General features: G+C 37.9%; 1 protein-coding gene across 6 annotated transcripts in view; it reads left to right on the forward strand.

Moving 5' to 3' along the window:
- Positions 1–26,233, forward strand: part of tnksa (tankyrase, TRF1-interacting ankyrin-related ADP-ribose polymerase a) — a 118,568-nt gene that overhangs the window by 68,140 nt on the left and 24,195 nt on the right. For 3 of the 6 annotated variants that reach the window (XM_067424338.1, XM_067424337.1, XM_067424342.1), the window contains 9 exons: positions 7,684–7,704; positions 9,517–9,611; positions 9,828–9,894; positions 11,676–11,862; positions 16,505–16,626; positions 16,939–17,030; positions 17,123–17,201; positions 24,303–24,474; positions 24,585–24,664. In XM_067424338.1, coding sequence (XP_067280439.1) covers positions 7,684–7,704; positions 9,517–9,611; positions 9,828–9,894; positions 11,676–11,862; positions 16,505–16,626; positions 16,939–17,030; positions 17,123–17,201; positions 24,303–24,474; positions 24,585–24,664 — 915 coding nt within the window. The remainder of the gene's footprint in view (positions 1–7,683; positions 7,705–9,516; positions 9,612–9,827; positions 9,895–11,675; positions 11,863–16,504; positions 16,627–16,938; positions 17,031–17,122; positions 17,202–24,302; positions 24,475–24,584; positions 24,665–26,233) is intronic. The other 3 variants (XM_067424340.1, XM_067424339.1, XM_067424343.1) reach the window with 1 other exon arrangement.

The raw sequence follows: 26,233 nt of genomic DNA on the forward strand, positions 1-26,233 counted from the left end.
AACAGTGGTTTACTGAAAAAAATATGTCTAAATTAATTCAATTATAACTAAACGTTTCTTAAAGATAATGCTGTAAATATAGGGCCTTTTAGGCTACACATTGTAATATTAAAGGCTAACAACAGAGCCCAAATATGCCTCAACTCAGTTATTTTTGATATAATAATCACAAGCTTCACATGAGGCAGTTTTTACATTAACTTCTAAATCTAATTAAATATTTTTCCTTCTCCAGTTTGTTGCTGAAATATAATAATTTATATATGGCTGTCAAATCATGATAGATTTATTTAAACATACATTATATAAACAAGATATCAATAACAGGTTAAGTAGAATATAATGAATATATAGGCTAATATATAGCGCATATATTTAGCGAAAGAGTTTGTTTCTCTAGTGAACTAACACAGATGTGGACACTGAATGATGGGACAATGCTCCGGGACATTGCAAGCTGTTTTGTCTTTCCGCGGTTGAAACACCGATTGAACGATTACAGGACATAATCATTTCAGTACATTTCAGTAAGTTAGACAAAATAGTCTACCTTAAGAGATATTTATTCATGTTTATTCTTTAGGAAGAGATGACCGTAAAAGAAACTGATGCGCCTATACTGATCAGTCACGTCACATTAAAGAGCTTCAAAACGGCATTTATCGTTTGAATTTCATGATAACATGGACTGATAACTGTTAAAGATTGCATTCGTAACGTTCGGTACACACGTGCACCGAAACGAAAGCCCTGTACGAAACGGTTCGCCCAAATGAAAATCCTGTCATCATTTGTAACACAAAAAATATATTTTCAAGAACTGTTTTTGTCCATGTAATGTAAGTCAATGTGGCCCATCAGCATATTGGAGCCTCTTGACTTTCATTGTAAGGTTAAAAGACAACTATGACAAGATACATTTTTTTGGCAAAACTATCAAGTGAGAAAGCTACACAGACTCTGAAGTGATAGTAGGTGGGATATTTAGTAGAATTGATGTTGTGTTGTTCACACTTGATGCATTTAAGCCTGGAGTTAGACGTTCTGGTCTCTTTTTGCATTCACAATGACCACAAACTGAAGTGGTTAAAACTCCAGATTCCCTGTCTGAGGTAAACGGTCAGTTTAGTTTGGTTCCACACCAAACCTTTCAACATCTATGCGACGTCAGTTGGAAAAATGGACTTGATTAGCTCTGTTTCCTGTTTGCGTTCTTTAATTTGCTTGTGTTCTCCTTTGACCTTTGAAATCGGTGTAAAATCACAGCAGAGATGAATGAGTTGCCCTCACTCGTTTTCTTGAAGTGGAAAAGAATTTATCAGTGCCATGCTTGCTTTAGAGGATGACTCCGAACATGGATTGAAAGCCGTGTGTGTGTGTGAAAGAGAGTGTGTGTGAGTGTGAAAGAGGGAAGGAAGGAAGGAATAGAAAGCGTACTCCAGAGTGTGTGATTTGCCACGGTCCAGGTTTGAAAATGATGGAGCTCTCTGAAGTGCAGGACGTTATTAACACAGCACACTGGAGCACATTATCAAGATGCCTTCTACAGAGGCTTGGGGAAAAACAATCACTTACCGTACGCCTACCGCAGATCCCATCAATCATGTCACAGTTGTTCCATGGTGAACAATTGACTTTTTCTTTTTCATTTTCTTTTTACGTTTTTACTCTCTCGCTGCTGTTTTTTTTCTTTCTCAGATTAGGTTTTAGCTGGGCTCTGTCTTGTGTTAAATATACATTGTCATCAGTTCCACTTAACCTGTCTGAACCTTTACCCACAATACTAAACTTGAGCACCAAGCTTGTTTCCTTCCTTACTAGTGCTGTTGTTATTTTGTATTTGTCTAATCTTCTTTCCCCGAATGATCAATATAATTAAAAAAACATTTTCATTTAGAGAATTTGCAAACTGGCATTTAAAGGATAGTTCAACTGAAAATGAAAACTATCATTCTTTACTCACTCATGTCTTTCCAAACTGAATAACTGAAAAGAAATCTCAAAAAAGAAATCAATTCAGTGGGGTCCGGTGTGGTTTTCAACCCCATTTATTGTGTTGACCAAAAAAAAATCGTTATGCTCCACAGAAGAATATCAGTCTTAAAGATTTGGAAAGACATGAGTAAATGGCTTTGTATGTCTTATAGCTAAATGTCACAATAAATAGCTTTAAGAACATATAATGAATACATTCTCGTCCGTATCAGCACATTGGAAGCCATTGTTCCATTGAGCGCCTTATCATTACTCTGGGAAGGATTGTGAAGCAGAGCTGTTTATATTGTGTGATAACATTTGCCTTAACATATTGCAGGCTTTAGCTTGAAGATTATGTGTACTGGAGGAGAATGATGTGGTAAAAGGCCTGGGAATGAATTAGCGCAGACAGATTTGCTTTGCACCAAGTCTCAGTGCTCTGGATCCAGGATTCCTCAAGACAGCTCTCTTGCTCTGTTGTTCGTTGGAGATTCACAGCCAATGAAGTGGATTTTTGTTCAATGGGACGCTGATAGATCTCAAAGTCCCAGCTCATCATTGAATCCCTAAAATAGACAAGTAAAAGCAAGTCACCTTTATTTATATAGCGCTTTTTACAATACAGATAGTACAATGAAAATAATGCATCAAAGATTGTTGTGGCTGTACAGCAGCCCTAGAGGAAAGTCATTGTCCAGTTTAAACAAGTTCAGCGTTTATTCGTTTTCATTAGGGGCAGTTTACTGTACGACACCTCCTTCAACTCGAAACAGTAAAACTTTAATATATTCTCTCTCTCTCTCTCTCTCTCTCTCTCTCTCTCTCTCTCTCTCTCTCTCTCTCTCTCTCTCTCTCTATCTCTCTCTCTCTCTCTCTCTCTCTCTCTCTCTCTCTCTCTCTCTCTCTCTCTCTATCTCTCTCTCTCTCTTCTCTCTCTCTCTCTCTCTCTCTCTCTCTCTCTCTCTCTCTCTCTCTCTCTCTCTCTCTCTCTCTCTCTCTCTCTCTCTCTCTCTCTCTCTCTCTCTCTCTCTCTCTCTCTACATATATCTTATGCTCACCAAGGCTGCATTTATTGGATAAAAAAAACCTTAACTGAAATATTGTGACATTTTATTATAATTTAAAAAGATTTTTTTTTCTATTTTAATACGTTTTTAATTATAACTTATTTTTGTGATTGCAAAGCTGAAATTTCAGCAGCCATTTCTCCAGGGTTTTGTTTTGTTTTTTTGTTATTTTTTGGAAACCGTGATAAAGAATTTTCAGGATTCTTTGATGAATAGATCCCAAACTACTGATCCCAAACCTTTAAACATTAGGTGTACATATGCATGCAAAATTTCAAGTTATTGTATAATATAGTGTATGCACATATGTCTGAATAGTGTTGTCTTTACTTTGCATGTCACATGAATCTTGCTGTCACCCAAATAGCTGTTTTGTTTTATCCCCCTTTAGACTGTGAAACGAACAAGGCAGAATGTGCTTGCCGTCTTTGATAAAGTATCAAGTTGAGGCAGCCTCGCTGCGCGGGCTGAGATAAAACAAGCGGCGTGCTATCTGCGCAGTGGTTGCTAGTGAGAATATATTAATTCAGTTGCAACTCCTGTGTTTCATTTCCATATTTCTGAGGATTAACAAAATATTTATTTGTCTATCCAAACGTCTGTTCCTGGCCCTCATTGCACCAAAGATGCGCCCCCGTAGAAACGTAGGTGGAGGGAAGCAACTGAGCAGCTGCATATGTTGTAGTATCGCTTGTAGTGTTTCCCTTCTGCCTTTATCTTTTTGCTCGGTCTTGTTCTCTCTCTCTCACACACAGACTTTATTGCAGTTAATCATCACACATGACTATCTGTCTCTGCTTTCCAGCAATAGACTCCTGGAAAACGTGAGCCTTGACGGCACATGATTTGAAATAGCATCCCATTGGATGCACTGGTCCGTTAAAGCCCTCAGTGCTCTACTGGGACCATCTTTAATGGGGGGGTGAGTGTTGTGATTAGGACGGAAGAACCATGCACTGCCCCCTTTGGGCCCTGAGCTCCTTTATTAAAGAACCCAATATGCACTAAGAAGCCCCAATAGGAGTCTGCAAGCTGTATTTTTCCCGCTTTACAGACCTGGGAGGCACTGGTCGTTAAAGCCCTCAGTGCTCTACTGGGACCATCTTTAATGGGGGGGTGAGTGTTGTGATTAGGACGGAAGAACCATGCACTGCCCCCTTTGGGCCCTGAGCTCCTTTATTAAAGAACCCAATATGCACTAAGAAGCCCCAATAGGAGTCTGCAAGCTGTATTTTTCCCGGTGTACAGACCTGGGAGAAGGGGTAATGTCTTATTGATCTTGCCAGCATGTAGCTTGCATTAGTGTGATCGGTAGCCCCTTCCTGCTGTTTGCGTCCAGCTAGTAAGACACCTCTCTAGACCTGATGTTTACTTCAGACTTGCACAGGGACGAAAGAGAGAGCCTCTACTACTTATTTACACTCTCATTAATAAACAGCACTAAGTTGCACTAACGGGTTACTTATCCAGGCAACACAGTGTTTCAAAGGCTTCATTCGTGCAGATTTTATGCTAGTTATAGCATGTACTGCAGTCATGGCAACAGCTAAGGAGAAGCACTCACCGTTGGCATGGATACAGGTCACCAGTCCTCCATGGCAAGACATGGGGAAGACTTGGACAAAGGAGTACGTCTACTTTGAGAAAAAAAATTAGGGGGGTTGTTTTCTAAGCATTAAAATGAGGTAAAATGAATACTCCTTATATTTAAGGGATGTCTGATATAGGGTAGACTGTTTAGCTGTATACATGACCGATTTACCTGTCTGTGCATGCGTGCGTGTTTGTGTAATATTAAGTATCTTATACATACCAAAGCTGCATTTATTTGATTAAAATGCTATCACAATTCAAAATAAGTTTTTTTTTTTTAATATCTTTTACAATGTGATTTATATTGATATAATATATCTTACTATAATGTCAATGCTGAATTTTCAGCATCGTTCTAATATGCTATTTGGAGCTCAAGAAACATTTTGTATTATGATTGAAAACATTAAATATTTTATAGGATTTTAGGATTTTGGTATGAAAAGAAATTTAAAAAAATTAATAAATAAATAAACTTTTATTTGACACAGAAATCTTTTGTAGCAGTGTATGTATTAATGTAATAAGTCTTGCCAAATAAAAGTAATAGCTTCTTATGTATCTTATATATAATTTTTAATTAAATTAATTATTTCTCAACCTCTGTTGTCTCCTGAAATACTATTTATTTGGTTGTTGTATGTAAGCGGAGACATACATTATTAGGCATTCAGAACTTTGATTTTAGGTGCCTGCATTGGTCTTTTTTTTTATTTGTGCTCAGACCAGCAACACTGATTTTATGTGTGAGAAGCATATAATCATTTCACAATCTCTTTAATCTTTTCCAGAGATGCTTGTATTTTCTCACAGGTTCACATCGTTTCTTTATCATAAATGCTTGTCCCACCTTAAATTGATTGTGTGTGTATATTACTTAAAGTACTTTCTTCATTCAACCCCAGATAAATATGCAGACTCAACTTTGTCATTTTATTATTTATTTTAAAATAACACTACATGAAATACTCTTGAGTTTTTGCAGCAGAGGTTGGCTTCAGTGTACAGTGCTTATTGGCAGCCGTTGTTTGAATGAGCAGAATAACCCAAAAACACTCTCATTTGACTGACCTGCATTGCCAGTCTCACTGTCATGCTTCAGGCTCTGCTGGCAAAAGGTCAACCCGGCCAAATAGCTTTACTGTCGCTTTCTGTTAGAAGCCATCTGAATGGACACGGATCTCCGCTCTGGTTCACCTGTCTGATCTTTCTGCCAGTACCAGAAAGTTGTTATGTGTCGGAGCCAAAGAATGTTCAAAAGTTTCATTATTTGCTAATTCTGTGTCCCTACAACAAAGCAAAAGAGCATTTTAGCATTCCGCTCATTTTAAACCATGCCAGGATGATGCGATTTGTAGTTTGCAGGGGGTAATATTTCCAGCTGTACATCTTTAGGCAACACATTCATCTTAAGTGATGCAATAGGAACAGCTCTCAAGTGAGACGGCAATTCTGCTGGTGTGTGTCGGGCTCTCAAAGAAATTGATGGAGGATCTGTGCAAGAAGCAGATTTAATAGCCTATGGTTAAACTGCCATTATATTTTCTCTTTTGCTTTTTGTTTTGCAGAGAGCATACGCGTCTTCTGCAGGATGTTTCTTTCCCGTTAAACCTTGTTTGCTTTCTGTAGGGTGGACAGATTGGCAGGAGGGGCCAAAGTGATTGAGTGTAGCCATGGCTACTGTATGACTGTGTCACCATGGTGATCCATCCTCCTGACTCGTTACATATGCAAGATTCAGCTTGCTCAGAATATCCTTAAAATAATATTTCCCACTATGAAAATAGCAAGGTGTTCCCCAAGGGTCAGTCTTGGGCCATCTTTTTAGATTTGAAAATAATGAAATGACAACGAAATGGAGGAGCTTTCACATTTATCACTATTTAAAATGAGTCAAATGTACAATTTCGGCATTGAGATGCTCTTATTCCGATATAAGGGCTTTTTGTTTACATGATTGTTGCTGTGGTAAACAGATAGATGATACAAATCTTAATGGTTATCTGCTATTTTTTCTGTTTTTTTTTCCAGTGAACAAAGTCGTTGTTTTTTTGTGTGGTTTTTTTACGATAATACACATTTTTGGTGAAAGATCTAAACACATCAGCTAGGGTTAAGCGATGTCTACCAAATTGGCATTAGACGATGTCTACAGTGAAACATGTCGATGGACGATGATATGGGGGGGGGGGGGGATTTTAAGCATTATGCTCTGTTAATGTGGCGCATGTCTGGAGAAAGAGTGCGCACGGAGCTAAAAGGGCTTGAATAAAACGCTTTAGATAAAACTACTAGAGGATAGAGAGCTGAAATATCATTACCACAAACGATCCCGAGTGCTTGCGGTGCGATCTGCACTGCTGTTTTGACAACTTGAAAAAGGAAAATGGTGTTACCGAAAACATGCCACCATTTAAATATCATTGGTTTAGTTAATGTAAAACATCTAGCAACCTATAGTTAATTCAGTGTTCTTTGCGCAATAAAATCTTTAGTGTTTAAATTGTGTTCATCGAACTGGTTTGAAAGTAATTTGTTTTGTGATCGTGAACAACATTATTTGCAGGGAAATCACAACGCCGGCTCTCAGCCATCGGAAATGGACGATAGGATCGTCAATCAGCCCAACCCTAGCGTCAGCAGACCAGTGTTCTGCAAAAGGATGAATCATATAAACCAAAAGTACATGTGCGTTCTCTCGGTCAAAGGTGGCTGAAATGATTTATGGTTGAGTGCCATTGAATCAGTAACAACTCTTGTCAAGTCAGCCCAAACTCCCTTGAGAGTAAAAAGAATGATGGACGCCTTGCTCTGTTCTCATATGCTCTTTGTATTGAAATCATGCCATTTCAGCCTGTCACAATGCTGCGCTTTGTTACATTGAGCTTGTACCAATGTCCCAAGTTAAGTTACATTACAAAAGATAAGGAATTGTTACAGGATGTGCCAGAATTACATAATGCTATCATTATGTCATTATTTGCTTTTTGTTTTGTTTTTTGTTCTCTTTTGATTTCATTTGTCATTCTGGCAACATGTCTTTCAGTCGACATCTCAAAAAATGCTGGTAAGTTTATTTTTTATTTTATTAAAGTACTGAGCCTGATTGCACTCATTTTATTCTCTGTTGGTTTTATTATTATTTTTAATTCTACTCATCTCTTTGATTGTCACATTGTGGCTATTTTGGTTCTTACATCACACACTGCAGCTTTGTGAATGCAATGGATTGGGGTGAATGTGTTAGAGGGGAAACACTGGGGTGAAACATCTGTCCTAAAGAGGAGGCTTAGTGTTCTATCTGCTCTATAAGTGAGCTTTAATATACCTCCACTACCACAATAGCTTTCCACCCCCCAATCACACTTTCACTCTTCTTGTCTTTAACAACCTCCAACACCCTGGTGTGCATGCTTTTGAGAGCTTGCCACCGCATAGTGTTGTTATCATTATGTTGCAATTGAAGGGCACAATTTAAAGTTTTCCAATTTCATCTACGGTAGATTGATTTGTTCATTGTTTTGTGCGTTTTCAGTTGTGTGGTGAATGATCCATGCTTACCGCGGGAGGCGGTGCGGGAACTCATGGAGTTTGCGCATTGTGCTGTGCTTTGCTCGCATCAATACATTGCTTTTGATGGTTTACGATCGTGTGCCTTGTTGCATTTCATTGAACTTAAAATGCTTTTGCTTCACTTAAAAAGGGTTTTGATTTTGTATGTGCCACCTGATTCTCATGTTTTTTTCCCTCTTTTTCTTTTTTTCCTCAATTGTCTTGTCGATTTTCTTTTTGTTTTTGCTCTTGAATGCCAAATGCATGTATTACTTGATGCCTGAAAGTAAGGAGTCTCGTTTGAACTAATGTTCTTTAACATTTGTGCCATCAGGCCTTTGATTAGAACTTAATTTTAAGTTGTTTTTTTATTTGCTTGAAACAACCAGCTACTTTAATTAGCTCTTGTAAGAAATTCAGATCGTAAAACAATCAGTATACAGGTGATGTAAGATATTGCAACGATCACACTGTGCTGTGGGAACTGTTGTTATATCCTGCTGTGTGCTACGGTACACTGAATATGTGGTGTTGAATGCTTTAATTATTATGTTAGACTCTATTTTTGATACTCACAGTCTATCAGTCTCAGTAGGACAGTACAGGGTTGGATTGTCAGGCGGGTTTACAAGCCACAGAGCTGTAATGAAGTGTGACGTCCTTATGGGCTTATTTCCTAACATGTTCAACAAGCCAAGACCTCCCTTTCCCTTCCGATTTCAGAAAAAAAGGCTACGCTAATAATACTTTTTTAAAGAGGCATAAAGAATAGAAAGGTTTTTTACAGAAGGGTTTTTTTCATCACTTGTATACACTACTGTTCAAGTGTTTGGGGTCAGTAATCTATTCTTTTAATGTTTTTGATAGATGTCTCTTATGGTCACCAAAGCTGCATTTGATTTGCTCATACAGCAAAACTGTAATATTGTAAAAAAAAAAAAAAATATATATATAATAAATGAAAATCTTTTTTAACAGCATCATTACTCCAGTCTTCGGTGTCATGTGATCCTTCAAAAATTATTCTAGGGCTCAAGAAACATTTCTTATTATTATCAATGTTGAAAACCAGTTGTGTTGTTCAATATTTTTGTGGAAACTGATAAATTGTTTTCTTGATTAGAAAGTTCAAAATAACAGTGTTTATTTGAAATGGAAATCTTTTCTAACACAAATACCTTTGCTGTTACTTTCTTTACTGTCTGTTTAATGTGCCCTTGCGGAATCAAAGTATTCATTTCTTAAGAAAATCATATTGACCCTAAACTTTTGATCGGTATATCTTACAATTTTGTCATAATTCCATGTCCTCTTTTCTCTCCTGTAGTCCACTCCATTGCATCTGGCAGCCGGATACAACAGAGTTCGAATAGTTCAACTTCTCCTGCAACATGGCGCTGATGTTCATGCTAAAGATAAAGGGTAGGTCTGCTTTTGTCTTAATTTTCCCTTTCCTGTTTTTTGTTTTGTTTTGTTTGTTTTTACATTTAAATAATGATGGTTTCTGTTTCCATATCCATTCTGTGTCCATAAAGATTGAGCTTTTTTGTTATTTTTTCACTCTGTTAAAAGCTTTAGTTCATTCGCCTTTCTTTGTGTGCTTAATTGATTTTTTTTTTCTGTTTTTGCAATCCTCAGTGGTCTTGTTCCTCTACACAATGCCTGTTCATATGGACACTATGAGGTTACAGAGCTACTGCTGAAGGTAAGGACAAAAACCTGAGTGAGAATCTATCCAGATATACAGCTCTGGAAAAAATTAAGAGACCACTTAACATTGATTTCTCAACGTTATCCAACTCAAAGTGGTTTCTTAATGTTTTTCAGAGCTCTGTATCTGAATATGGAACACATTTCCATATTTGAGCATGTACTAAAGAGGCACAATGCAATGAAGCAACCATTTAATCCAGGTTTTTGCCTCAACTAGTTGTAACCATCGGTCACTTTCAGTGGATTCTGTCTTGTCACAATGAATAGTCCCAGCTTAGTTTTTATACTACACTGTGTTTTTGGCATCACTCGGTAATTTTAGCACTATTAAATTACTTTTATAGTATTTTTTTTATAAATTTTATTGTGCTTTTTTTTGTTGCTAAATTACTATTTAGGTTTATTTGTTTTAGTTTTAATTTATTTCTGGTTAGTAATTTTAGTGCTTCAACCTGCACTTATTTCAACATTTCTGCTTTTCATTTAGTTGACATTTTTCATCTTTTATTTTATTCCAGTTTTCAGTATACAAAAAAATCTTCTTGCGTTTTTGTTAATATGTATAACCTTGGCTTAGTTTACTTTATATTTCAGCCCAATAATAATGCGACATCTTCAATGAATTTCCTTTCTGAATATGTAGCTTCATTCTACATGTCTTGGCAAAGTTCAGTTTGTCTCAGTGCAAACACAAACTCTCCCTTGAGCCAGAAGCTCTACAGAGTATGGCCTTTACGTCCAGCTTTCTTTATTTACAAAGCTGTTATATGGAACACTATGCTCATGGTGTGTTCTCTCATCCTTGCTGTGTCAACAGAGTCCTGCGGAGCAGCCAATCTGTCTCTAGAACAATGTTTGGAGTTAGATACACAGCAGAGCAGAGCATTGTCAGCCTCAGGAGAGCTTATCACAATATCAATAGCTCCCGAGATCTCCTTAAGGGGCTTAATCATTATATTTGATTAAATGTTCCTTACATTGTGCCACCTATTAAGTGTCCTTTTATTTTACACAGATGCATTATAATTAACACCTGACGTTATCTCAGTGTTTCTTATTTCCTCAAGAGCATTTGTTTCACTCCTCTCACTCTTTCAGCTCAAGAAGCGTTTTAAAGGGATAATTCACCCAAAAAAAGATTGACTGACCCACATGTTATGAAACACAGAAGATATTTAGCAGAATTCTTTCCATAGAATGAAAGTGGATTGTGACCTGAGGCTGTCAAGCTCCAAAAAATGACAACAAATGACATCTAAAACCACCCAATGCATTTTTTGATAAAAAGACAGAATTTTAAGTCATTATTTACTGATAATCTTCTCCACTGATCTCGAAATGTCATTCATATTCACCTCTATTTAAATATGGCCAATCAAAATGTCTCTCCAGATGTCATTGATTTTCATGTTTTAATGGGTCCCAGAAGCCAGTTACTTTCATTGTATGGCAAGAAAAAAAACTTTTTAGGAGATCTATGCTTTTAATAGTTTTGCACTGTTTACCCCCTGCCTCTGAGTTGATATCTCCCTTCTGGAAAACTGCCATTTTCTAAAAATAATGTTCGATATTCTTTTTCCCTCAGTGCTATTAACTCGGCTTCTGGGGCATAAAATGCTCCCTAATAGATAGAAATTCATAATCTATGCTAAAGCTGCTCTAACTGCTCAAGTGGAACCGCATAATGTTCTCAACATATTTGAAAATGAATCTAGGGCCTCTTAGATGGCGCCATCCTTTCTGAGTGATCTCACCATAAATATTTTTCTGTAGCATGGGGCGTGCGTCAATGCCATGGACCTCTGGCAGTTCACCCCTTTGCACGAGGCTGCCTCCAAGAATCGCGTGGAGGTCTGTTCTCTGTTGCTGAGTCATGGAGCAGACCCAACGCTGGTCAACTGCCATGGGAAGAGCGCAGTGGACATGGCCCCCACCCCAGAACTCAAAGAGAGGCTCACATGTGAGTTTACCTTTTCTTTTTATTAAACTGACCCACAGATGTTTGGGATCAGTAAAAATGTTGTTTTTGAGAGAAGATTCCCGGTTCACCAAAGCTGCATTTCTCATTTCAAGAACAATAACAAAAAAATAACTGCAACCTGTTTTCTATTTTAATAAATCATTGCAGGCAGCATTTGTGCACAAAGTTACCACACGAAACTGACTTCTGAGGCAGCATAATGGCTTAAAGATTCATAGCAAAATAAAGTGAGCTTTGGTGATAACCATGCAAATATTTATTTACTACAATACTAATGCCGCTTTCCAGGCAACCCATGTTTTTATCAACCTTCTACCTGTGAAAAGTTCACTGGAACGGCAGTCAAACCCGTGAACTCGTACTAGATCGATGTACTCCCAGTTACAAGCTCTGACGTCACATAGCCCGCGAAAAAACAATGGCAGCTCCTACGAATGTGGTGTTTATGAAAGTCGTATACAAATAACGTAAAATAAAAGGTATATCAGCTTCTCTGGCCTTATGTTCCATTTTTTCTCCTCCGTTTCCCTCAAATAGGCAAGGAGTAAGCACCTTTTGTGATATAAATTATTGTAAATGAGCAAAAGCCCTGTATAGTCTGCCATGCTTTGTTTACATCTGGCTACCGCAATTCTTTACGCTCAGTTTGGCGTGACTTTGCCTGAAACGCTACCAAGTGGTGAGTCGTGGTTTGAAGTCGTAACTTTCGGGCTCAAAAACTTGCCTGGAACACAGCATAATTTTTTCGCTTGAAATTACATCAAACGTGGAAAATGTTGGTCAAAACCGCACCTTAAAGACATAATTTTTAAATATATAATTTATTACGCGCCCTCTTGTCATTCAAAACGCATAAGACTGCTGAACATCTTCAGAACATAAATTAAGATATTTTTGATGAAACCCGAGGGCTTTCTGACCTCCCTATAGACAGCAACATCATAGACAATTTCAAGGCCCAATAATTTCTACTCTCTCACTCCTATGCTGTTCACGTAGTCAGCACAGTCCTGCGCTTCTGGGTTCTACAGCAGAATGGCTGTATTATTGTCCGTTATTGGTCAGCTCCTGCGTCAGCACTACACACATGCCTCATTGTGCTCACATGTACCGTGTTGGCCAATACTGAGCGGGCGTTCTGATGCAGAACATGGCAAGAGAAGAAATTGTTGGGCCTTGAAATGGGTTAATAATAATAATACATTTGTAACACACTTTATATTAAACAAATCTCAAAGTGGTTATGACCTTCCTGTCTATAGGGAGGTCAGATAGGTTCTGAAGATGAATGAAGGTCTTATGGGTTTGGAACGACATGAGGGTGGGTAATTAATAACAGTAATGTCATTTTTGGATAAACAAACATTTTAAGGCTGTGTGTTCACCAAAGCTTTTTTAACCAGCTGAAAACTGGTTCGCCACTGGACGATTGACCAGCACAGCATTTTTTTTCCATTATTGACGCAATATAAGCTATGATACGGAATATCCATGGAACTTTTACTACTATCTGATTTTTAAAGCGTTTGTTACTGAATATAAAAATGTCAACATAATGTAACATACTAGTTCTGGGACTAGTTTTGGATGAAGAGATGTGCTTGTCATTTTGTTATCGTTTTACAAGCAGGAAGTGGTGGTTGGTTGGTGTTGTATTTGTCCCGCCCCTCTTCCACTGTGATTGGAGAGCTGGGTAAAAAGTGACAGTGATGAGCACTGTATTTCACTCAAAGTTGAATATTCTTCAACGCATGGTGACTGGTAAAAAAGCCTCGGCCTGACTACACACGGCTTAACTGTGACAGAATGGTATGCACAAGATTGTGATATATTAAAGGCAGCAAAGGATATTTTAAAAATGTATCAAATGAAGATATTTTGCGGGAGACGTAAAGTTAGTGCAGACATGCTTTTATGCATTCCTACCTTGGAATACGTCCTCCGAAGGCAGCCTTTTTAAGCGGACATGGCCATTATCTTTTGTAACTTCAAAAAATGTATTTTTGACTAATTTATTGTATCCTTGCTGAGTAAAAATATCAATTCAATAACAATTAAATTAAATATTTTTTAAAAACTTTCAATGCTTCAACCATAAAAATGTATGTAAGTCAACGTTGTTATTGTTTAAAAATGTTCAAATTAAAATTTTATAATTTTCCTTATCTGACATTGTTTACTTCTGTCTGAAACACACAATCGTGATCTCAATCCGAATCGTGCAGCTCTACTTACAGCTTTTATAAAACAGCCCTGTTCCTTATTGCTTAAGCGTGCCATGAAGTAGAGACAACAGACCTGGGTCTTTCAACATTGCTCTGCATAAGTGGCATCAGAACCCGCAAAACTCATCCCACTTGTTCACATTACAAATGTAAGTGAGCTAGACGTAACTCGGCTCCGATTGTTCCTGCCAAATCCTCTCTGGCATTGAGACAGACAGATCAAGGTTTTGAGAAAGACGCCTTTAAACACAATATTCTCGTTCTGCATTATTCAAGCGCAGTAGAGGCTGAGTTTCCAGTGTACTGATGAGGTTGGCAGGCGACGGTCTTATTTATTTTGCCTGTGAATTCTCCATCTGGCTTCTCCCAGTGTGGGGTGGAGCGATGTAGTTCTGACTTTATGTTGATTTAGTTTGAGCCTGTGCTGAAAGTATTTTAGCATGCAAACTCTTGTTACTCTTCGTAAGTCACTTTTGATAGTGTCTGGCAAATTAAAATATTATATGAATATATAATGATATATAATATCTAAAATAATAATATTTCATTTATATAGTATGGTCCTCATTATTGATTGGCCGAGTGGTGATCTTTGCTAATACTTAGAACACCAGCTAGATATTACAGTCTATACTCTTCATCATGTATCATCTCGCGAATGCAAAGATTAATGCTTTGATTTCTTATGGAAAATTTCAAAACCTTTTTCAAGGTTTGCGCTCTCTAGCCGCCGGGCGCTGTTGCGGTGCAGATGAGTGGCCGGAACGCATTAGTAGTTTTCTGTTTTGGTTGAAAATGGTGTTGTGTAAGTGGCCCCAAAGTAAATAACTAATGATTTTTTACAACGGAAATGAATCAAGAACGTATTTTAGCTCGACTTTAACTTTTTTCTAGAGCTGATGTTTAGCCAAAACAATCTCTCTTCTGTTCATTTCCTATTATCACTGTAAAGCTGCTTTGAAATTATCTATATTGTAAAAGTATTTTGTAAGTTATGAATTTGTCTGAAACTACTCAATATTAATTTATTTGTTTATAATACTGCTGCAGAAAAGATATATAAAAAATTCTATTGAAATGATTTTACCATGTTACCAATTATGCTATTTTGTGTAAATCAATATAAATCATTGCAAAATATATATAATTGTTTTAACAATTTAAACCTCAAAAAGCACCATAAACCTCAAAAATGGGCTAATATCCCATAGACTGGAGTAAGAAAATTTGGGCTGCGCAATATGTAGAAATACCGCAGATGTACATATTATGATATGCATATCGCAATAGCACTCAATTTCTGATTGATTTTAATAGGCTTCTTCAACAATGTGAAAAAGTGTATGTTTTAGGACGGCATATATAGGCTGGGCACACGACTACTGTTACTTATGTGACTTGCTTAATGTTAAAAAGAGTTATTATACGTAATAACTTTGGAAAAACAACTCCTTGCAGTCAAGCATGTCATCCTTTCAGTTCTGTTTCGTGTCTTGTTACACACTCAAACTACCAAATACACACACTAATTTTATTAACATAATTTTTAGCTGAAACACTCAGAAGGTCACTTTCAGAAGTTGTAGAGATGCTTTCTTTTCGCAGAATGTGAAACACAAATGGTATCATTTTCAGTTTTTAAATATATATTATAATTTAAATCGATTTTACACACTAATAGCAATATCGTATCGCATATTGAATAGCACATTATTTAACAAGGTATTGCATATCGCATTTTTCTAAAATATCGCACAGCCCTATAGACGATAGATGTCTCTTGACGACACGATTCTTTGAGACTTGAAATTAATTGTCCCTCATAATCGTTCAATCTGTGTTTTGACCTGGAACAGATTTAAAAAAATCACATTTACCTCAGAAAAACCATGCAATGTTCAAAAACTCGTTATTCAGCTTTTATAATCACAAACATTATCCTGGGGGACGATGCCCCAGAGTTTGCAGGTCTGATTATAACATTATGATGTACAGTATGAAAATGGATATTCATTTTAAGATTAACTGTTGATTACAAAGGTAATTTAAATGTTGCTAAATATCAGCACTACTGTGATCACCTGTGGCCAAATCCCAGCCGTTCATATTCAATAAAACGGCACTTGTGTAGAGGCAATAATGTTCCCTCTTTGGTTCTTATGAGCTGAAGCATAATAAATTGAACGCACAAAATTAATTCGATCAGGTCAAGATTTAGTCATACATTTTAGAAATCCTAACTCATATTTTTGCTGCAGTAAAGCCAGATTGCATTGTAGCTGTGAAGCTTCAATTACTTTCTTTCACGCTTTGTCTTGATGAATTATGTCTACCACCAGCTTCTGTCAGAGCGTCTTGCATCACCTCTCTACGTTTTCTTTTTCCCCCGGGTGTAGATGAGTTTAAGGGCCACTCTCTCCTTCAGGCGGCAAGGGAAGCAGACATGACCAAGGTGAAGAAGACCCTAGCTTTGGAAATCATTAACTTCAAGCATCCACAGACGCATGAGACGGCACTGGTGAGCCCTTCCTCATTCACTTTTCAAAAACTCCAGCCTAAAGATCAGGTAAAAAGCAGATGTTAAAGCGATAGTTCACCCAAACATGAAATTCCTGTCATCATTTATTCACCGTCATGTCATTCCAATGAATTGCTTTTTTCGTTCATTAAACCACTGCTGTATCTATTCAGTCAGGATATTTACACTGCTCTGCTTCATGCAGTAAAAGTGAATGGTTACCAAGATAGTGTCCAAGATTAAAAAAGACAAAAAGCCCTATAAAAGTTAGTTTTTGGTAGTATATCTGTGACACTCTATCCTGTGTTTCAGCACTGTGCGGTCACATCGCCTCACCCAAAACGAAAACAGGTCACTGAACTGCTGCTACGGAAAGGAGCCAATGTGAATGAGAAAAACAAAGAGTGAGTGAATGTGCCTGTCATGTGTTGAAGACTGATGCTGATGTCCGTCTTTCTCATGATCTTCTCTGTTTGTCTCCTCCTCACCTGTGCAGCTTCATGACACCTCTCCATGTGGCAGCAGAACGGGCGCACAACGACATCATGGAGGTTCTGCAGAAACACGGGGCGAAGGTACACAGCTGCTCCTGCATCAGCAGGCGCCGCATCCCAGCATGTGCACTTGAGTGCCTACAGAGCTGCGACACACACACACGCACACATTTACACTTCACCATCCACCTCTCACAGTTTACAGTGTTACAGTCTGCCTTAAAGGGATAGTTCGGCAAAAAAATTGCAGAGATTTATTCACCCTCATGTTGATGCAAATCTGAATGCTGTTATTTTTTCGTGGGATGAAAATATCTTCCATCTAACTGCAAGGGAGGAAATTGGTCATGTATAACTATGCAGACTGTTTTTTTTTTTTTTTGGTAAAAGAACCCTTGACTAACGTTGATGGGGGGAAAACACTATAAAAGTGTAGAATATGGCCCCTCTAGAGAACACCAGCATCCATTTTTGTGTCTCTTCTCAGCTTGAGAAAAATCAGTTCAGTGGAGCAGCATTTTTGTCACATCTACCTTTGTGTGCAGTTGAGTCATCACGTTCTTGCTGCATGAGGAGAGGAATGAAGAATGAGCTTTGCTAACACTGCACTTCTTTTTTTTGTCAGAGTAATTTGCCTGCTTATCAGTGGATAAGATAATTGGCTTTGAGATGGAAGAGCTCATTATCAGTATGGAAATGTTTATATGCTAACATCTTTCTAATTAACTGCCAAACATTCATCACTTTGTTCACAATGATACTTGATCTGTTATTTGAAATCTGATCACTGGTGATGGAAATCAAGAACTATTTCTGATTCAGAACATGTTTGTTTGTTTATTGTCTTTAATATTGAAATCACTTGAAGATTTCTTTTGTAATTTTGAAGTTATGTTTATTTATTATGGAACATTTGCATTCTTTCAAAAGTGCAGATGAAACGGCTTTTAAAAAACGCATAAATTATGCAATATACGCATCAGAGCAAATTGGCAATTGGTTCATATTTTGTTGGTTTGCTGTGCACAAGAATGAACATGATTTATTGTTTCCCATGTTTAGCAATATGCCACTTCTGTGCATGAAGCGTCTTTTACATTCTTCCGCACGCCTGGCACATTTACATTCCTTGCAGCCAAACTTAATCCAAACTTTGGGTTTAAAACAGATAATAAAGACAGTGCTGTTACTAGATCAAATTGACTTGAAAACAGGAAGTTATAAGCTCCTTTGAGTGCTCATTTTGCCTAAAAAAGTTTTGTTTCTGATTTGTTATTCTCTTGGAGGTCTGAAATGAATGCAAACTTTTGCAACTTTTTTAATACTTAAAAAAAGAAAAGGTTTTAGAATCAAAACCACAATTGTTTGATTCCCAATGCTGCCATTTTGTTGGATGTAAAAACTTGCTGTGTAGAACTTAAACATCATAGTCATTTATTCATCCTCTGGCGTTTTAAACTGTCTGTGGTGAGATAGTTCTGCTTTTGTAATTTTTAAAAAGGTTAATCTTGCACATTAGAAGATAGTACCAATGTTTTCCAGTGAAACTCAATGGGTAAACAGCCTGCTTCCTCAGTCTCACAGCTGGACCGTGTCACAGAAACTGGAGGACGTTTACGAGCTACATCAGTCATGTCATTACCTCTCCAGAGCAGAGAGGGGTAAAAGACTTCCAAATCAATGGAGCTCTTTCAGAGAGCCAAATCAGATAAGCATCGACTAACTGATCAGGCATTCAGCTACTGCCTTGGCGGAGAGCATCAGGGCTGATCAGCTATTCTTCAGCGGAGAGACCAGGGGAGCCGATACTCCTGTAAATAATCTCATCCACAGTCTGCCGTCTTTGTTCGAGCTGAGAGTGTATCTAAAGGGCCCCCCCGTTCATCAAACTTGCGTGTCCTACTTTCACACAAGGTTGTATTATCCAGAGGTCCTCTTCATTGATGCTGTTTGGCTCTTTTATGCTGCCTGGAGCAGCTTGATTTTCAAAGCCTCCCTTCTGCTTGCATCCCAGCTCTCTTGCATGATAAATAAATGTAGGCTGACCCTGCATAACCCGAATTCCATCATTCAATCATCAATGTCCATCTGTTTCAATACGACCCCTCGGAAACGCATCCGATCTTTAACTGGTGTTGCGACCCAGCTCGCTGCCAAACTTCAGCGACCAGGCTTAAGTGACATTAATGGACTGGATAATTAGTCAGGCTGGAGGTTCAAAGACAAGAGGCTATTGTAGCAAGTGTGTGTTTACAGACCATGTGTGAACCAGTAAACAGATGGCGCAGAAGCATTGTGTTAATAAGAAGAGCAGGAAGCATGAAGAATAAAGCTGTCTAAGTAAACAAAGTTACTGAGAAATAAGCTGACGATGGAAGCTGCTTATTAGCTGAAGATCTATATTGATATTTTGGCTTTGTTCAAACAGGCAGGGAAGTACACTGTATTGCCAAAAGTTTTAGGACACCTGCCTTTGCATGCACATGAACTTTAATGACAGACCATTTTTAATGTGTAGGGTTTAATATGGAGTTGGCCGCGGCTATAAAAGCTTAAACTCTTCTGGGAAAGCTTATCGCAAGGTTTAGGGGTGTGTTTATGGGATTTTTGGACAATTCTTCTAGAAGCGTAATTGTGAGGTTGGATCACTGATATTAGATGAGAAGGCCTTGCTCCACTAATTCACCCCATTCACATTGAGTTCCGTTCTCTTGAAGCAAGCAGCCGAGCCCAACCCCTGAAAAACAACCCCACACCATAATCCCCCCTCCACAAAACCTTACACTTGGCACAATGCAGTCGGGCAAGTACTGTTCTCCTGGCAACCGCCAAACCCAGATTCTTCCATTGGATTGCCAGAGAGAGAAGCGTGATCATCACTCTTAAGAAAAAATCGTCTCCACTGCTCTAGTCCAGTGACGGCGTGCTTTACACCACTGCATCTGACTCTTTGCATTGCACTTGGTGATGTAAGGCTTGGATGCAGCTGCTTGGCCATGGAAACCATTCCATTAGGTTCTCTACGCACTGTTCTTAAGCTAATCTGAAGGCAACACAAGTTTGGAAGTATGTAGCTATTGCAGAAAGTTAGCGACTTCTGCACACTGTGCGCCTCAGCATGTGCTGACCCCGCTCTGTGATTTTACGTGGCCTACCACTTCATGGCTGAGTTGCTGTTGTTCCAATTGCTTCCACTTTGTTATAATACCACTAACAGTTGACCATAGAATATTAAATAGTGAGGAAATTTTTACGATTGGACTTATTGCACAGGTGGCAACCTGTCATGGTACCACGCGTGTATTCACTGAGCGACCCATTCTTTCACAAATGTTTGTAGAAGCAGTCGGCATTCCTATGTGCTTGGTTTTATACATCTGTGGCCATGGAAGTGATTGAAACACCTGAATTCAATAATTTGGAGGGGTGTCCCAATACTTTTGGCAATAATGTGCATGTTTTTGGCATATACTGAAATCTGTTCAGTAGTTTGTAGTTTTGGACAGCCTAAAGGTCACATAAATAACCAGAAAATCCATTGTAAACTACCATTCCACAGTCTGGGTAAAACGTATCTTATATTTTTCAGTATCTTATGCTCACCAAGGCTGCTTTTATTTGATCAAGAATAGGGTTTTCTTTATTAATATATTTCAAAATGTGATTTATTCCTGATGGCAAAGCTTAATTTTCAGCATCATTACTCCAGTCTTCAGTGCCACATGATCCATCAGAAATCAATCTAATTTGCTGATTTACAACTATAGAAACATTCCTTCTCATTATCAATGTTAAAAAACTGCTGTACTGCTTAATAATTGTGTGGAAATCATGCTAAAAAATTTTTAGGATTCTTTGAATAATAGAACATTCAAAAGCAGCATTTACAGCATTTTTTAAAATAGAGTTTTAATTAGTTTTATGCATTTATTAATGCACAATAAAAGTACTAATTTAAAGGAACCGTATGTAAGAATTGTATTTCAATTAATCCTAAAATGGACCTGATATGTCACTAGACATTAAGAAATAATTTTAATTTCAAATACTTATATCACTGTCAACAGTAGTCCAGCCAGGATATTGTCATTTAAAAGTTGTTGTTGCAGCCCTCAACTGATGTTGACATGTTGTGTTTTGGCCTGAAGCTCCTCCCTCCACCTATGGACCAATCATGAAGTCAGTAGTGTTTGGGCACCCGGGTTGCCAAATATGCTCTAGTTATCACAGCTGCAGCTACAAACATTCCTGCTGGATCCTGAAGCCTATCTGGCAACCTCGAGTCAGGGGGGAGGGGGAAAGAGAATAGTGATTGCAGTACCAGTTTTGGCCACAATCTTACATACACTTCCTTCCACATTTTTGAATAGTAGTCGGGCTCGACATTAACGCTTGTCCGGGACAAGTGGATTTTTTGAAGGGACAAGTGAAAGAGAATTTTACTTGCCCAACGGACAAGAGCCTGATTAAAACAAAAAATAACTAACGCTAGCGAATCACCAAAATGCAAGAATGATTGTGCATTCATTTAGTGCAAGTGCCGATCAATAGTGGATAACCATATATAATGAAATGACGATAACAAGTTCGTGCTGTTGACACTCATGCAGCCTCTCGAGGAGAAACAACACAAGCATTTAAGCTGTTTCCTTAATACAATCACGACTGAAAGTGACACTGATTTCATATGACAGTTCCATAAACTTTACATTAACATTCACTTAGTCACTTACATTTTAGATGCAATATTTAGTGTTTGTTCTATTTCAGCAGCGAAAATCGTTCACAACACTACCGTAAGTTTTCTCACAGCAACTGAACGATTCAGTGTTTGAATGAATCGTTTGAATGAACGACTCAATGACTCACTTAAGACGGCCACCTGCTGCCACCTACTGGAGGTTTAGTTTCATGTTTAAACATACCGGTACTTTCCAACGTTTGTTATTTGTCTATTCAAAACTACAAATCTCAAAACATTTATTTAATGCAGTTGTAATTTTTCAGTGTAAATTATTTTATTTGATTGGTAACAGCCCTTATATTGTCTTATTTTAATTTAATGTATTGATCTAATTTAACAATATAAAATGAAACCTGAAGTATAGCCTTTATTTAATAAGGTTAGGGGGAAAATTCCCTTTATAAAAGGTAAAAATATCATACATTTCAAATGATTCAATAAATTTTTTTAAAATCACAAATATACATAATTAAATATGTCAAAGCTGATTGAACACTGGGGAGAATAAATTATATTTACAACACGCACACACACGAAAAAATAAAAAAATATCAAACTTTTACATTTAAAAACATCATAACTAATAAGTAATAGGCTATTTTCTACACTGGTTTTGAGGCTCTCTCCTGAACGCTGGGTTTTGATGGGTGTGCCGCACTGGAGACTTGGAAGTAAACGCCCACGGCTAGGATTGGATAAGATTTGCATATTTAATGAGCTTCAGCTCCTGTCATATCTATGCCCCTGTCAGTTAAGTTCACATTTTGAAAGCGGCACCGGAATGATACGTCTTTATCAAACAAACACAATGATTTATTTCTCATCTACCTGCGATTGACTGGACTATTAATTTTGTATTACATAGCCCGCACGATTGTTCGATATAAGTGCGAACCGCGCGCCCACATAAACATGCGTGAGCGCGGCCTTCAAATGTCAAGTCAAGAGAGAGAGAATAGCAGAACAAGAAAGGAATATTACAAGATTCATTGGCTTGCCGACGGGCTTCCGTTTTGGCAGCTTTGCGAGCCCTGGCCCATACATGTCTGAGTCCAGCATGCTAAAGCTATGTTCTGTTAGACACATAAGCAAAATGATCTATAACAATGCAATACTATTACTTATATAAAAAAAAAAAAAACATGTATTACTCACATAATTGTGTTGCATCGTTCCTCCTGTCGGATCCAATATAGAAGAATAGCATTGTGAGATTTGTTTACAAATGATCCCACGGTGAAATGAAGTGAACACCTCCCCGTCATCTCCACGTCAGCTGGAACTTCATTAAAAATAAAGTTCAATCACACATTCCTAATATTAGGCTCCAAAGGAAGCTTATGCAGCGACTGTGTTCTTCCACAACCAGGAATAGTGCAATATCTTGCTATATTCTTCGGCATGTTTATTGCTGCTGGCTAGCGTAATCTGATGAGTTGGTGGGCGGGGTTACTGATTTACATGTGCTTATTATTCTGTAGAGGCGGTGTTTCGTCAGTCGATGACGTCAAGATGCGAACACGATAATTTTCTTGGCCTGGTGTCTATAAAAGCTTTTCTTTGACTAGCAAGGACGTTTTCGACTCTGAAATTTACAGGATAATCTTATATTAACATGACCTTTTATATATCAAAAGCTCAAGGAAAAGTTGATTTCTCAATTCATCACCCCGTAACCTTACTGTAAAGTGTTCCCGCTTTTATCATTTGCAGCTCTGTATATAGTATCACACTCAATGGTATATAGTAATGCACCAACATTTTGTCCTGGAGCATTGATGGAAAGAGCAAGTTTTGGCAGGAAATACAGAAATTTTATCAGATGTAAATATGATTTGATCTGGTGTTTGATTTGAAATATAGAGAAACAATGCAAGGATATATGAAGTCATGCAACCAATTTTGTACACACTGTGGTAAGTTTTCCAGCAAACCAATGAGATTTCATTTTCTGTTTTATCTCAAAATTAGCATTATGCATTACTATTGGCCAAACACTTATTTTATAAACAATTCAGAATTGGTTGCACTGTGAGCAAAACCAGTGTGTGTTTGATATAGGGCTGCATCATCTACAAATTGTACTTCTAGTAAAGCATTATTTTGAGTTTTCAAAAATAACAAGTTTAAGATAGCATATTGAACCGTAATCATGCCATATGCTACAATGCATACAGTACACACGCACAATTGCGCGGTAGGTCCCTTTCTTTCTTCACTTTGCAATGTTGATAGGCTTTGAAGGAGTGTAGAAGTTTCCCAGGGGCTTGTCTGATTAATTCATATTTGTGTTCATTTCAAAAGAGGCCAAGTTTACTTACAGCTCAGTTTTGCTCTGTGGGCTGCATTCAGATGTGCACTTCACTGATCAGTGAGGAGGAGGAGATTCCAGGCTGCTCACTTCCTTTCTATCCTTTTTGGTGTTTTTTTTTAAATAGATGAATGCTGTTGACACACTAGGTCAGACGGCGTTGCACCGGGCGGCTCTAGCTGGACACTTGCAGACGTGCAGGCTGCTGTTGAGTTATGGAGCCGACCCCGCCATCGTCTCTCTGCAGGGCTTTACAGCTGCACAGATGGGCAATGAAGCTGTACAGCAGATCCTAAACGGTACAGACTGAATCTGGGGTTTGGGATTGTTTATTTGGGCTTTGATGTTCTGTATCCTTATGCATTAACAGTTATGGAAATGTATGTTAATTTATGCTTGTGTCTGTTAGAAAACATTCCAGTGAGAAACTCAGATGTGGATTATAGACTCTTAGAAGCAGCAAAAGCGGGAGACTTGGACACTGTGAAGGTGAGAGGTCTTAATTTTGTTTTAAAAGAGTCATGAATTGAGAAATCAATTTTCCCTTAAGATTTTGATATATAAAAGGTAATCGTAATATAATAATATAATTTAAGTTTCACAGCTGAAACTTCCTTGTTAGCCAAAGAAAAACTTTAATTGACAGCTGACTCATCAAACCAGAGATATGTGGATGTGTGTCCCCGTGATGTCAGAATGCAGTAAAAAGTTCCCCCGAGACCAATGCTTAATTCTGTAGCCCTGTACACCGACTTATGCATGTAATGACTTGACATGTTGTACATAAACAATATAGGCCTGCGTTGAGCTAAACTGGATCGAACTTCCAAGCAATAACACTTATACTTGTTTTAAACATGTCTGGGGGTCTGGGGAGTCTGCTCTGTATTTCCTTCTGCACAAGAGGCGTGATCAATGAGCGTTATTTGAATGACTCTGTATGCAATTGGATAGTCCTTCAACCAATCAGAGCACGAGGCTTAATCAACGGGCAACGACCCATCACTTCTCTAACTGTCGTTGTGTTATAACCGCCAATAGCGTGCCAGGTGGATAAGCCATTGTGTGATTGGTTCCCTCAAAAGTGTAACAGACACAGTAGAAATGAATGTACAGGTTTCCAGACTGAGTTGCCAGGCAAAATCAAATCGCCGGCAAATCAGGCTGGGTTTACCCAGTCTAAGTTGTTCAATTTCTTGACTGGTAATTTGAAGGAAAAATACAATCGCGGAAGTTTTAAACATCCTGATTTGTCTGAGGTGAAGTTTTGTTGATGTGTGTGTGTGTGTGTGTGTGTGTGTGTGTGTGTGTGTGTGTGTGTGTGTGTGTGTGTGTGTGTGTGTGTTAGCTATGCATGGATAATTTTTATATCCAATGATGTATTGGGACGGGCAAGTAATAAAAAACAACATTCCAATTAATTGCGGGTGGATAAGAGATAAATCATTGTGTTTGTTTGATAAATACATTTCTGTTGGCGAATCATTCCGGTTGCCGTTTCTCCACATTGTGGGTTTTCAAAACAAATCCTAACGCGCAAGAGAGCCGAATCTCATTAAAATATGCAAAATTGTTATCCAATCATATCAGTGGGCATTTACTTCCAAGTCTTCAATAGGGCACGCTCATAAAAACCGAGCATTCCAAGAGCTCGACTTTAAACCAGGTCATAAACTGACCCCAAACAACAGTATAAAAGAATTAAAAAACATTTCATGACCCCTTTAAATAAAGATAGGCAGGATGGCCGACTACTTGTCTAAGAGCCAAGGGTTTGGAAAGAAAGGGGAGGCGGGGAAACTTAAAATATGTTAGAGCCAATATATAACATGAATCCTTATGAGATATAACTCTCTAGAAAGAGATATTTGAAAAAAGATTGTTTTGTGAAAAACTTGGATAATTAGTTTTAGATGCTTTGTAATAACCTTTACAACTGTTTTCATTAATATAGTCCTACGAAGCAGCCCCAGGTTACATGGGGATGAAAATATATCTGCAATTATGAATATTGAATTTCTTTTATAGCCTTTTGTCTGGAATAAAACCCTGAATGTG

The sequence above is a fragment of the Pseudorasbora parva genome, chromosome 18, assembly GCF_024679245.1.
Source record: "Pseudorasbora parva isolate DD20220531a chromosome 18, ASM2467924v1, whole genome shotgun sequence".
In the NCBI taxonomy this organism is placed as follows: domain Eukaryota; kingdom Metazoa; phylum Chordata; class Actinopteri; order Cypriniformes; family Gobionidae; genus Pseudorasbora; species Pseudorasbora parva.